Genomic DNA, 14,790 nt, shown 5'->3' with positions numbered 1-14,790 from the left:
GAAGCAACTACATTTTAAGTTTTTTTTTTGTTTGTTTTTTTTGGGGGGCAAAATACAAGTCTAACACAAGCTCTAATGAATTGTGTTTTAGAGAAGATGTGTGGAGTTTGTTTTAATTGAATCACATATTCTCACACTGGTCTGCTCCTCCGGTGTGTAACAGAAATCAAATGTAACTTGGACTGTATGTTTGTGAAATCCAACTTTTGTTAGACTGAAATAAAAAAAAAAAAATAGAGCTAAAGATAGTATGTATAAACAAAATTGCAGTGATGTGACTGTGAAAAAAATTATTTGCTTGTTTAAAATATTTTGTCACTCAACAGGATGGCAAAATGCATTTTTATAGCTTTATTTTCTTAACTTCCTACATGTAAAAAAGCAACTACACAAATGGTGGCTGTCATGTATAGTTTTATGTTAACACGTAGGTCCAGATTAGAGCTTGTCTAGAAGGGAAGCATGAGGTGGTGCCAGATAAATTTAGTAGACATCAATAAATCCCAGTAATATCAAGTATATGATCCTGAAAAGTGTAATTCATATAAAATACATACATTTCATATTAAAAAAATGTTCAATAGGACACAGAGCTGCACATCAGCCTGAAAAACAAGTTTTCTGCACCAGGTCTCTACACTGATTATTACACAGGTCATCCTCAGGAGGGTGTGGTGTATAAAACTGAAATACAGTTGAGAGCCTCACAAACTTTTAAGGCTCAGCCCTGAAACATGCAAGTGTATTTCAACTGTGATTTTTTTAATCACTGTTAGGGTGCCTGGGTCGTTGACCCAGGCTTTTGAGTTTATTATATTATTGAAATTAATTTTGATATTATTTATCATTTTTAGTCTTTGGTTTCTTTGTTAGAGTTCTGTCTTGTGGTTTATGTCTGTGTGTTCTCTAGTTGCTCTGTCTCCACTGTCAGCTGTATCCCCTTGTCAAGTCCGCGTCTCTGTGTTATGTTTCCTGTTTTACTTTGAAAGTCCGTGTCTCATGTTAATGCGTCTGGTTTTGCCCTGATTTGTCCCAGCTGTGTTTCCCTCCTGTCTCTCATTCCCTGATTGCTCCCTCTGTGTATTTAAGCCCTGTGTTTCTCTGTGTCCGTGTTGTGATCTACTCTTATCTACCCTCATCTTGCTGCGTGTTCTGTCTGCCAGTGTAAGTTTATTTTGAAGTTTGTTACTTTGAGTTCAGCATTAAAGCTGTTTTTTGAGTTCACGTTTGTCTCTGGAGTCTGCACTTTGGGTCCTCCTTACTACCACTCCTGCCTGCACACAGCTGTCACATAACAATTATGTCATGTCTGGAAGCTTTTCCAGTCAGAATTATGATCTGAATCATAATCATTACCAAACACATTTTGCTCTTCTAAGATAAGCTCTATAAAATGTATATAGGATCCTCTTGTTCATGATGTGCTTTTATCTGTATATGTATTAATTTCTGTTAGTGTTATTTGATTTAGTAAATTGTATGTATTGTGTAACAATGTCTGTTGGGTCTGTGTTTCCACAAGCCCCGCTGGTTCAGAAACTTATTCTCGTTAACGACAAAAACAAGACGAACATCTTTTACTTGCTAGCAAGGGAGGCCCCAGCCGGTGTCTCAGAAAGCATTCTGAATCCTACCGCAAAATGACCCCAACAACGGCCTCCGCTTGCTGCCTTTTACTGGGAAAACAGTTCACACAATACACATCACAGCAAAGCACCGCCCACCATAAAACCCCCAAATGGTTCTAAGACAAGGCACTATGTGTGTGTATGTGTAAACATCTGTATGCATGTGAGAGTGTGTGTGTGTGTGTGTGTGTGTGTGACCTCCTGCTGACCAAAAGGGTCATAAAAGCAGGAAGCAACATCACAAGAAACAGATCTTCCAGATAGAATGTATCTGCAATAAAAGCCTCTCCAGACAGTGGTCAGAGACAAAGGAATGTCTTGATCCTATAGATTGAACTAAGACCTTACAAATTTAAGAACATAATGACAACATTCAACAATTAGACTTAACAATGTCTAACCTAATAGGCAGGAGAAAAAAAGAAAAGAGGGAGAAAATATAATAAAAAGAGAGCAAATAAGAAACCATGATGTCTCACCAACTGCTGCAACTGTGAAAAAAAAAACAAAGGAAAAAACCATTCAGCACCTGGAACACAAAAATATGAACATGAAAATAAATATGAAAAGCATAGATACATAAATCAAAAATCTTCTTGTAGTGTGTGTGTGTGTCATAAAATATTTTTGATAATGAGTGCGGGAAGCTGCAATAATGTCATAAACTTTAAAGTCTAAAGGTCAGATTACAGGTCACATCCCATTCTGGCTAAAGGTTATAAAAGTAAATAGAGTGCTAGCGATAAAAATTTAACCAGAGAAAGACGTGAATGAAATTCATTGCAGATTATGAATCTTATTATCGATCCTGACTGCTGAAGCCAGAATGCAGTTGCAAGGGTTTAGAGCTCAAGTGAGTTGACCTTGCTTCAATATCTGGAAGGGACAAGCTGAAAGAAAAACAATTTGGTGAGTTCTTTGTTTAAGACGGATTTGATAGAAGAGGAAATGGCTGACAGAAGGACATTTCTCAAAAGTTATCTGCGTTGTCGTGTGTGTTCAAAGATTTTCAGAGATCCTGTGTCTCTGGGCTGCAGCCACAGCTTCTGTTCGAACTGCCTGAAAACATTCTGGGAACAAGCTAAAAACAAAAATTGTCCCATTTGTAAAAGAAAATCCTCAAAAGAACATACTGAAGTGAATTTTGCTCTGAAAGAGCTGGCTGAATCTTTTGCTGGGAGACAGAAAACTGAATCATTTAGGAGAGAAAAGCAGAAGAAGGGATGGGATGGGATGCTTGTCTGCGAACACAGTAACGACCCCCAGTTGTTCTGTGTGGACGAACAGAGGGCTGTGTGTCCTGTCTGTGACTTTCCTCACCAGCAGAGTCACAAATTGGTTCCTGTAGAAGAAGCAGTCAGTGTCCTAAAGAAAAATCTAGAATCTGACTTAAAGTCTCTGCAGGACAAGAGGAACAAATACAAACAAGTGGAGAAAACATACAATGAAGTGATTCAACACTCCAAGAAGCAGCTGTTGTCCACAGAGAGGCAGATCAGAGCAGAGTTCAACAAGCTCCAGCAGTTCCTGAAAGAGGAAGAGGAGTCCAGACTGGCAGCTCTGAGGGAGGAAGAGGAGCAGAAGGGGAGGACTATCAGCAGAGAGATGAAGATGATTGAGGAGCAGATCTCCTCTCTGTCAGACAGCATCTCTGCTGTTGAAGAAGAGCTGCAGAAACACAGCGTGCCATTCCTCAGCAGTTATAAAGACACTCAGAGCAGAGCCAGAGCCCAGAGCTCAGTGTCAGATCCACAGCTGGTCTCAGGAGCACTGATAGATGTGGCCAAACACCTGGGCATCCTGTCCTTCAGAGTGTGGGAGAAGATGAAGGAGAAGGTCCACTTCAGTCCTGTCATTCTGGACCCAAACACTGCAAACCGCTGGCTCTATCTGTCTGATGATCTGACCAGTGTTAAATATGGAGACACAAAGCAGCAGCTTCCTGATAATCCAGAAAGAAACACAAATTATGCCAATGTTTTTGGCTCTGAGGGTTTCAGCTCAGAGAAACACAGCTGGGAGGTGGAGGTGGGAGACCATCCTGCCTGGAATATTGGTTTAATTAAAGAGACAGCTGACAGGAAAGGAGAATATCCTGTTTCACAAAAAAATGGAATCTGGTGTTTAGTGCATCGCAGCGGAAAATATAATAATGGTGATGGTCAGACTGTGAAAGTGAAGAAGAGTCTCCAGAGGATCAGAGTCCAGCTGGACTATGACAGGGGGGAGGTGTCCTTCTATGACCCTGAAGTCATGACTCACATCTACACTCACAGAGACACTTTCACTGAGAAACTCTTCCCATATTTTTGTATTTTTAATGTTGATGATGTGAAGACATCTGATATCAAAATCTGTGAAACTAAAATTTCATTGTAAAGATAAACAGCTGTCAGTGATTTATTAGCCTGGTGATTATTAGAGCATAAGAGAGTTTAGAATTTAACAGTTAAACATCTTTGAAATGTGGACCTCTGATTTATTTACTAAACCAGAATATTTATTTTACAACATGTCCCCAATTGCAGCTGCTGTTTGTTCAGTGTGATTAAATAATCCAGTCTCAAAATTAACTAATAGATTTATGATGAATTAGCAGCAGCAGTTGCCTGTGTTAACCAGGGAGCTCAAATATTTTATCTCAGACTGATTATTTCTAATGTTTAACACAGTGAATGTTTTGCAACAGATCATAGACGTTTTTAGTCCATCTGTCTCTGTCTGAATATATAATTTGTTTTGTGGCTTTCACAAACTAATATTTAACCAATATTTAAACAGCTGTTTTCACATGGAAATCAATTATTGAAAGATTTGAGCTATTAAGCATTTGATTGTTTTCTATATGGAAATTGTTTTGTCCATTCATGTCTGTATTTAATGTTGTTCAGACTTTTGAATCATAATGTGTTTACTTTAGCAGGAAGACAAACACTGTATTGACTGGAGCACATTGCACTGATTTTAAAAAGAAAGATTTTCATATTTTATAGTTTTCTGTTCTTAATTGATTATTAAAGAATATTTGCTTGTAATGTTTTTTAATCAGTCTAAATGTACTGAAATTAAATTATTATATAAAAAAAACTATTATGTAAAAATATGATTCATTTTCTTGTCAGCTGACTCTTCAAAATTGTGCAGGCTTGATTTCTTTTTCCAGTTTTCCAACATAAATGACCCTTTAACTCAAGTTAATTCAGTTTCTATTTATATTGTCATAGGATACATTTACAAATATTAGAGAAGACTTGTGAGGTAGTTTTGATTGAGTGGTCAGTTCTTACACTCATCTGCGACTGAGTTTGTAACAGAAATCCAATCTAATGTTTGGTCTTTTATTTATTATTTTTTTGCAAACCCTTATCGTTATCTATCTGATGATATCACCAGTGTGAGACATAAAACAGCAGCTTCCTGAAAATCCACAGAGAAATATTTTTAATAACTCTGGATTATGAGAGTTTCAGCTCAGTGAAACACAGCAAGGAGGTGGGAGACCATCCAGAGGGGTTTGACAGAAAGGGGGAGCAAAATCCAAAATCTGGTGTTTGAAACATCGCAGTGGAAATTTCACTGATGAATGTTTTCAGTGGGAGAAATGTTTTGTCAATCATCCATGTGGCTTCTTCAGTCTCAGCTGACCACAGGTTTCCCCAACTTTATAAACAGTACATTTTTAGTCAGTCATTACGCTTCCATTAGGCAATTATAAGAAGTGATAGCATATGCTTTCATTGTTATGTGGATGATACCCAGCTTTATCTAACCATTTAGCCAGATGACACACACCAGTTTGTTAAAATACAGGCATGTCTTAAAGGCAGTTGTGTTTAAACACATGGTGAGTGAAAAAAGGTCAATAAAGAAGAAAAACTTCATCATGTAAAGCCTCGAACAGCCGAGGCCTATTGCAATGTAACTAAGGGTCAGGGTTACCTGATCCAGTTTTGATGTTCTGATGTGTTTTATCAATTAGAGAAAATAATTCAGATAAAACTGAGCTTATTGTACTTGTATAATAATAATAATAATAACAACAACAACAAAACTTTATTTGTGAGTACAAAGCATATAAGATAAACAGCAAAAAGGATATTAAAAAAAAACAGCATTTGACAAACATTATAAAGGATAAAAGAACAGCATTAGACAACAGTTGAAGTCAATGTTTAAAAAAAGTAAGCCAGTTTAAACAGATGGGTTTTGAGTCTTGACTTGAATAAGGGAAGAGAGCCAGTATTCCTGATATTGGGAGGAAGGAAATTCCAAAGTCCAGAAGCAGAGTCGCTGAAAGCTCTGTTCGCCATACACTGTAAACCCGGATAAGTTCAATACACTTAAATCGTTTGAGGAAACCGATTCCCTTCAAATGATTTGAGTAATCAACCCAAAACAAAAAATTAACTGATTTAGTCAAGTAAACTTAAAAGTAAAATTGTCACAATTTACTATATTGAGTCATCGCTACCTAAAGTGTTTAAGTATTCAATATTTCAAAAATAATTTGTTTAAGTACAGTTAACTTAATACTAATAGAAAAAACTAAATTGTTTAAGTGGTGCTAATATTACAAAATTCACTTTTTTGCGTAGTGTTTAATTAAAAGCGTCTTTTAATTAAATGTATTATTATTACTAAAACTTAATATGTCAAGGCAAACACACTCAAAACCAAAGACCACTAAAGTGTTTCTTGTTTGTTTTTTTTTACTTTATTTATAACAAAACAAGACTTTTGTTTTCCTTTGAACAGTATTCCAATTTTTACACATGGCGCTTCTAAGAAGACATTTCTTTCAGAAACAAACACAATATTTCAGTTGTTCCTAGCCACTTTTTGACAAGAATTTATTTGTGGTCTCTGAGGTAGTTTTTTTTGAACAGTAAGTTTTTTGTTTGCACAATTGGACTTCCAATAAAACTTTTTCTTTAAAACAATCCTTTTAAACAGATAAAACTGTGTATCACAAGTAAAGAACTTTGGTGCGACACTCTGGGTAACAAGTTGTAACAGTAAAACTTATTTTCACAAATATTTTAACTTGGAAAAATAAAAACTATGGAATAAGGAATGGCCCCAGCGAGACAATGAAATTAAAGGAATAGTTCACTGATTTTACATAATAAGATATGTTCTTACCTTAGCTTTGACGAGTTGATGTGTACCAGTCTTGTCTTTGTGCGTGCCCTCAGTCATGCAAATGGAGCAAAGCCTCTCCCATATATTCCAAATACCTCCACTTTTTGCTCCTTTTAGAAGCTACCGAGCTCCCCCATGTTTTCCCTATTTATGTAAAATTACATGAAAAGTGACACTCTCCAAGTTTAGTTTCACTAAATTTAACGTGTGGATTTTCTAAGCCGATAAGAAGGGGTACTATATTACAAGGTGTAATAACACTGTAGGAGCACTTCTTCATCCCCCCAGTAACTCAGTCTATGCTCCAGAGTGCACTAGGGTTACTGCGCGCTTGTAATATAGTGCCCCTTTTTATCGGCTTAAAAAATCTATACGTTAAATTTAGTGAAACTAAACTTAGATAGTGTAACTTTTCATCTAATTTTACATAAATAGGGAAAACGTGGAGGAGCTCGGTAGCTTCTAAAAGGAGCAAAAAGTGGAGGTAGTTGGAATATATGGGAGAGCCTTTCTCTCGCACAAAGACAAGACAGGTATGCATCAACTCTTCAAAGCTAAGGTAAGAACATATCTCAGTATGTAAAATCAGTGAACTACTCCTTTAAGCCCTGGTTTTGCCATCCACTAAAAACAAAAAAAGACAATTACAAACACAATAATGACTTCCTGAACTTGAGAAAAAGCTGCTCAATGAAGAGTGAACATTCAATGTATCTATGCACACATTGAAAGCTCATTTTTTAGCCTTTGGAGTTTTGGAGGAGGATCGTTTCGTCCCAGATTCAGCATAATCTGCTGGATAAACAGGAATGTATTCTTCATGCACTTTGGGTACTCCAAGTGGAGTGCATAAGTCAGTCCAAACAGGAGACACATTGCCAAAGGAAGACTGCAGATGGAATCCATTACCACATTGCCCTCTAGAAGGATCCCCAGCTGGGAGGGGTTCAGTTCTTGCTCTGGACTTCCGTTTTCACCATTGAAGATGATTCCTATTGGGATTTCAAGGTCACCATCAGCAGCATTCTACAGAGGGGGGGAAAAAACTGTGAGTTAACCTGTTGGTGGAGAGTAACACAAGTATAAAAGGTCAAAGTATTGTATTTCTATAAATGCTCTTTATTATTTAAGTACAAGTTAATTGTTCAAATAAAAAAAATTAAAAAACAGGAAAATTTGGGGAATCTGTAAGGCTTATTGTCATTATACAACTGTATAATGAAGTTTGTCCTCTGCATTTGACCCATTCTTCAATGCTGATAAGGCAGCAACCCGTCAAGAGAATGGGTTTTTGTAGATTGGCTGCAGGAGCCTGTACAGAAGGTTGCGACCTAGGCTTAACCTGGAAGGAGGATTAACCTGTTGTGCATATTTTTTTAATTTTTCTTTCATAAAGATGATGAGCTTCATCTAACACCGTCCACTGGTTCACTCTTCTACTCTGGTCCTCCTCCTCTGACCGGGGCCGGAGTCCGGACCCGGGCTAACCCTGAACACGGTTTGGATGTGCTCACATCACACAATGGAACCGCGCGGTTTGGATGGACGAGGAAGATGCTAGAACCATTACGCATGAGCAGGGGTTAAGGCTGTGAGGGTTACAGCCTTAAAACATTTATAATAAATACTTTTCACTACTTTGCGGATTTCACTTATTGCGGGTTGTTTTTGGGACGTAACCCCCGCGGTAAACGAGGGTTCACTGTAGATTGAATTAGCGTGCGCATTTGCGTAATGTAACATGCAACTATTTTTGCTTAAAGTTGAAATACAAAGATTTAACTCACCAGTTTGCGTGGAGGTTTGAGGAAAAGTACTCCCTATCGACTGTAGACTGAAACAAACATGTCCAATCCCAGGCAAAACCACCAAAAACGACTTGTCTTAATTTTTTCTGACAAACAAGTCCCGACGTCTCTTCGGTTCCAGTGCCGGTGTTGTGCCAAAGTAGGGAGGGGCAACAAAAACTTAAAAATAGTGAAAGTGCTTTCAACTAAACATAATCAGTAAACATCAAATTTACTTTTATTATTTGAGTGTTGAGTTTAAAACTTATTCTCTTATAAAAAATTGAACTTAAACTATTTATTAGAATAAACTTAAAATAGAAAGGACCATGTTAAATGTATTCATTTTAGTGCATCACATGCAAAACAATATAGGTTAAGTGCAAAAAGCTTCCAGCGATGAGTTCTGTCTGACACAGTTATATGATTTTAGTTTTACAAAGAAAATTAATTACCATCAGTGATTATAGCTAAACCATTTGAATGCAAATAACTTTTGGGATTACAGTGTATTGGTGAGACGAGTAGAGGGAACAAGAAGGTGAGTGGCAGACAAAGACCTGAGGGAACAAGAGGGAGTAGCAATGTGGAGTAAATCACACTAGTAAGGTGGGGCCAGGTTACAGATACATTTGAAAGTGAGAAGCAATATCTTGAAAGTATTTCTAGAATCTGTGGGCAGCCAGTGAAACTGCTGAATTATGTGCTCTCTGGAGGAGTTGGAATTCGGGAGGAGTTGGAGTTTGGTCTCCTAAACAAGTCCCTTCTCAAAGAGAAGACAATCACTGTTGGGAGGAGGAAGTAACACAGTGACCACAGTAACTGGACAGAATCCTTGTAAAAATTAAAAAATAAACAACTTTACTCTTTTGTCTCCAAAAATTACTCAAGGCTATACAAAATGTGGGGGAGAAAGGGACCATTAAGTTGTGCCAAATTAAAGAAACAAATAAAACAAACCAGGGTCACGCTAAAAAAAGGTGAACGTCAAAGCAAGCACATAACTACCGCTCGGTCTGTGGCTTTTCGTCAGACTCGGGGAACACAGCATTGTATTCATTTCCCTCATTGCCAGGTTTCAAAAAATGTACAGGATACCACAGACTTACCTAGTCCTCTAACTCCCACAACAAACCTTTAACAAATAAAAGTGCCAGAGCAGCAACTGAGGTGTGTCAAACAGTCATGAGCAGGTAGGAGGGGAGAGAGTCCAGCCACAGGTAAACTTCCTTTATATGAAGGTCCTCAATCACGTTTGGTGTTTTTAATGCTCCTCCATCCAGTTAGCTGGAGATTCCAAACTGGCACCAGCCTGCATTCTGTGTACCTATGGAGAAACAGAAAACAAAGTGGAGGGAGAAAACAAAGAGTCCCAAGACATGTAACAATTACAATAATCAATCTGAAAAGTGACAAGTCTATGGACAAGTATCGCACCAGCACGGGAGGTGAGAAAAGTATGGAGACAGATGGAGGAGTTGTCAATATTAATGGAAAACTTGTGCAATTTTGTTAGAGTGGAAGCTGTGCCAACGAGCAGAACATCAGATTTTATTACTGCTGAGTTTGAGAAAATTGGAGAACCATGATTTAACCTCCATGAGGCAGTCACAAAGGGTCAAATTGGGTTTGGAAGAAATATAACTGAGCACCATCCGTGTAACAGTGAAAGCTGATATTATATTTCCAAAATATGTGACCGAGTGCAAGCATGTAAATAATGAATAAAATAGGCCCCGAAAGTGAACCCTAGTGCACACCAGCAGAAACAGAAAATATTGTGAAAAGTGAGATTTAAATTGAATGAACTGAGTGCGATCCGAGAAATATGAGGTGAACCAGGCAAGGGGGGTATGACTAATGCCAGTGGATGCAAGTCCTTTCAGAAGGATAATGTGAGAACACCGCAGTCAGATCGAGAAGGATGAGGATGGTGAGAGAAACTGAGTCAGGTGCCATCAGGAGGTTGTTGGTAGATTTTAATAGTGTTTTATGTGCTATGAAGTATACAGAAACCAGACTTGACTTGTTCAAAGATTATTGTTACTAAGATGTATGTGAAGCTGGCACTAAAAATCTGAAGGAGTTAGTTCTAGACATTTCTCAGTTGATTGTTAAGGATGGGATAAACAATAAAGGCTTCAACTTTCAATATGTCTGTCTCCCAAGTTAATGCGTGGATTGTGCTTTTCAATCCAGAAGCAACCAAGTGAGGTGACTGAAAAACTAAAAACTACAAGACTTTGCTGTGATCACCTGAGAGGATGAGTTGGGGTGGTTCAGTTTCATAGTGATCTGCTCCATATCTCTACTTTTACTGGCAGGCATTGATTTTTGGCTGCACCAGACAAGTTGCAACAAAGTATCAAGGCTGCCCACAATACACATTAAACTCTTCCTCAGTTCTCTGCTGCCTTTCCTCTGGTTAGTATTATATAACAGAGCTGCATCAACCCCTTAGAATAGCCAACAGAGGAGCCTGAAGGCACCAGCACAGGAAGACGAGAGGGAGAGAACTATGAAAGGATCTATGGCTGGTGGTAGGCCAGGACTTCTCCTGTGTTAAAACCCCCTTGTCTGCAAAAGGTCAATGGGACACATGGAGTGTAACATATAGTGTTGGCAGTCCAAACCATAGACAAAGGAATTTATTTTACAATTTTAAAATGATAAAAAACTATTTACAATTTCTCTACACCATTCAAACTACATAGGAAGGGGAAAGGAAGCAATTTAACATCAGGGGTCTCCAAGGCCAAAATAACAAAACATGAAAATGAAGAAAAAGTAACATCTAGGTTGAAACCAAAAATACAATGCCTACGCTATCTGCCTTGACAAGGAATGAGTGCATGTACATCTTCTGACTGAAAACAAGATCCTGCAAAGGTGATTCAAAAGTCTGAAACTTACTGGATGTTTAAACTTTTTTTGTCCAACGGCATAAGACATTTTGCCCTTCAAAGAGATATTCTATTTGAGACTGGAATTGTGCAAAGTAAATATTAAAGTGATAAAATATTATTTGACTGCACAAAGAAAACAGGATAACCTGCCATCTGAATTATATAGTTTGTCCCTTTATTAGTCTTTTCTGTCAGTGTTTAAAGGTTTATCACCTTAAGCCTATTTAGCCATATGTAAACAAACAGCAGCTGCAATTGAAGAAATATGGTAAAAGAAATATTCCAGTTCAGTAAATACATGGGAGGTTAAACAAAGATGTTTAACTGGCAATATATTGTCACATATTTGAGCCTTTGGTGTCTTTCTTCTATTTTCATTAACTTTCATTTGAAAAGCATGAAAAGGTGAATTTTAAGCAGTATTTATCAACAGTAAGTATCAACAAGCTAAAACCTTACACAATAATAACTACAAAAAAATGCTAAATGAATCGCTCACAGCATTTAACCTTTACAATTAAATATTAGTTTCACAGATTTTGATATTAACTGTCTTAGCATTACCAGCATTAAAGATACAGAAATATGGGCAAAGTTTCTCAGTGAAAGTGTCTCTGTGAGTGTAGATGTGAGTCATGTCTTCAGGGTCATAGAAGGACACCTGCCCCGTGTCATAATCCAACTGGACTCTGATCCTCTGGAAATGTTTTGTCACATTGACAATCTGACCAGCACCATTATTATATTTTCCGCCGCGATGCACTAAACACCAGATTCCATTTTTTGGTGAAGCAGAACACTCTCCCTTCTTGTCAGCTGTCTCTTTAGATAAACCCAAATTCCAGCTGGGATGATCTCCAACCTCCACCTCCCAGCTGTGTTTCCCTGAGCTATAACTCTCAGAGCCCAGAACATTACTATATTTTGTGTTTCTCTCTGGATTATCAGGAAGCTGCTGCTTTGTGTTTCCATATGTCACGCTGGTCAGATCATCAGACAGATAGAGACAGCAGTGTGCAGTGTTTGGGTCCAGAATGACAGGACTGAAGTGGACCTTCTCCTTCATCTTCTCCCACACTCTGAAGGACAGGTTGCCCAGGTGTTTGGCCACATCTATCAGTGCTCCTGAGACCAGCTGTGGATCTGACACTGAGCTCTGGGCTCTGGCTCTGCTCTGAGTGTCTTTATAACTGCTGAGGAATGGCACGCTGTGTTTCTGCAGCTCTTCTTCAACAGCAGAGATGCTGTCTGACAGAGAGGAGATCTGCTCCTCAATCATCTTCATCTCTCTGCTGATAGTCCTCCCCTTCTGCTCCTCTTCCTCCCTCAGAACTGCCAGTCTGGACTCCTCTTCCTCTTTCAGGAACTGCTGGAGCTTGTTGAACTCTGCTCTGATCTGCCTCTCTGTGGACAACAGCTGCTTCTTGGAGTGTTGAATCACTTCATTGTATGTTTTCACCATTTGTTTGTATTTGTTCCTCTTGTCCTGCAGAGACTTTAAGTCAGATTTTAGATGTTTCTTTAGGACACTGACTGCTTCTTCCACAGGAACCAATTTGTGACTCTGTTGGTGAGGAAAGTCACAGACAGTACAAACAGCTCTTTGCTCGTCCACACAGAACAGTTTAGGCTCTTCTGCATGTTTTCTGCACATCGTTATTAATTTCTTCTCTCCTGTTTCTCCAGCTTTCTGCCTTGCCTCAAAGGAATCCGCCAGCTCCTTCAGAACAAAGTTCACTCTAAGATCTTCTTTAGAGGATTTTCTTTTACAAATGGGACAGTTTCTGTTGTTTGCTTGTTCCCAGAATTTCTGCAGGCAGTTTAAACAGAAGCTGTGTTTGCAGTTCAGAGACACGGGATCTATGAAAGTCTCTGAACACACATGGCAGCTCAGATAACTTTTGAGAAATGTCTCTTTCTCGGCCATTTTCTCAGTTTTCAAATTTCTCTTCAAGAAAAAAAGCTCACCATATTGTATTTCTTTCAGCTTGTCAGTTTCAGTCCTCCAGAGTTAGAATTGTCATCTCCCGTAATGGCGCCCTGGCTTCAGCATGGTCTTCAGTGAGATTCATAATCTGCAATGAATTTCATCTACGTCTTTCACTGGTTAAATTTTAATTGCTAACACTCTGCTCTTTACTTTTACAACCCTTAGACAAATTAGGATCCAACCTGAAACCTGTATAATGTTACCTTTAGACTTTGAAGTTTATGGTAGACTATAATGTGATGACCTGATCAGTGTGAGAATTGTAGAAAATGTCCTTTTCACAGAGTAGAAAGAAGCAGTTGGAGATACTAATAAAGAATAAAACCTTATAAAACCTGAAAACATTATTAATGTTAATAGATATTCAATGTTTAATCATCATCTATGACAACTTTATGGTTGTCATACGCTTTAATGGTCATTGAAGTTTAGTTTTATCTTCTAAAATTTATATCATATCACATGTGTATTTTTCCACAAGAAATCTGCTCCTACACAAGCAAAAAGAAGCTTTTAATATCCAGCTCATTCCAGTTTTACTGCCACATTGCCATAAACACTAAAGTTCCTATGAACTTTCCCATAGTTGTTTATGCTGTTAATTGATTCAGCAGTTTAACTTGTTGCATACGATCAACAAATCCATTGTTTAACGTGAGTTATTGGTTTGAACCAGACATAGATGATGTATAATCTACTGTAGGCATTTTTTCCAAAGGCAGTCAAGCCTTAATTGTGCATGAAGAAGCAAACAACTTAATTAAGGTTTAAAATATTACTTCCAAACTACTCATGTATCTAAGATAATACTTTCAACATATTTTTAAAAAGAAAAAAACTTTAAGAAAGAACAACGAAAAATAGTTATGAACAAAAATGTACGTTTTGAACAAACTGAGCGCTTGGAGCAGAGTTAATTTAAAATACTTTTCTTCACATACAAAGCCCTAAATGATCAGGCCTCATGTCTTTTAGTGTTTGAATTAAAAACTATGAAGAAGTTCCTTGTTTATCACAGTCATATTTCTGAAACGTGATTAATTCATGTTGGACCAGACTTGGGCCGGACCTTGATCTTAAATGATACTGTTAAACAATAAAACTGGACCTCATTGAGTGTTACAATGTAATATAATCATACAACTATCATTAATTATAAGTGAATAGAGGCTTCCCGCAAATCTCCTGCTAATCACATTTCAATCTACCATAAACTTTAAATTCAGAGTCTAAAGGTTGCATTATACAGGTTTCAGGTCACAGCTCATTCTGTATAAAAGTTATAGAAGTAAATAGGAGGATGTTAGAAATTAAAAATTAACCAGGGACGAAATTTA

The 14,790-nt window shown here is 37.8% G+C and overlaps 2 protein-coding genes across 2 annotated transcripts; one reads left to right on the top strand and one right to left on the bottom strand.

Annotated features, from left to right (window-relative positions):
* Window positions 1–2,861: 2,861 nt before the first annotated feature.
* On the top strand, window positions 2,862–4,007 carry LOC106098176 (zinc-binding protein A33-like). The gene has a single exon (XM_025897115.1). It carries the CDS (start codon window positions 2,862–2,864, stop codon window positions 4,005–4,007), a length of 1,146 nt encoding a protein of 381 aa, XP_025752900.1.
* Window positions 4,008–11,263: 7,256 nt separating this feature from the next.
* On the bottom strand, window positions 11,264–13,524 carry LOC106098184 (nuclear factor 7, ovary-like). Its single transcript, XM_019366149.2, has one exon. It carries the CDS (start codon window positions 13,388–13,390, stop codon window positions 11,981–11,983), a length of 1,410 nt encoding a protein of 469 aa, XP_019221694.1. The 5' UTR covers window positions 13,391–13,524; the 3' UTR covers window positions 11,264–11,980.
* Between the last annotated feature and the right edge of the window lie 1,266 nt (window positions 13,525–14,790).

This window comes from Oreochromis niloticus, linkage group LG12, assembly GCF_001858045.2.
Source record: "Oreochromis niloticus isolate F11D_XX linkage group LG12, O_niloticus_UMD_NMBU, whole genome shotgun sequence".
NCBI classification, from domain to species: Eukaryota; Metazoa; Chordata; class Actinopteri; order Cichliformes; family Cichlidae; genus Oreochromis; species Oreochromis niloticus.
The sequence above is the reverse complement of the archived record's forward strand: the minus strand, read 5'-3'. Positions and strand labels throughout refer to the sequence as shown.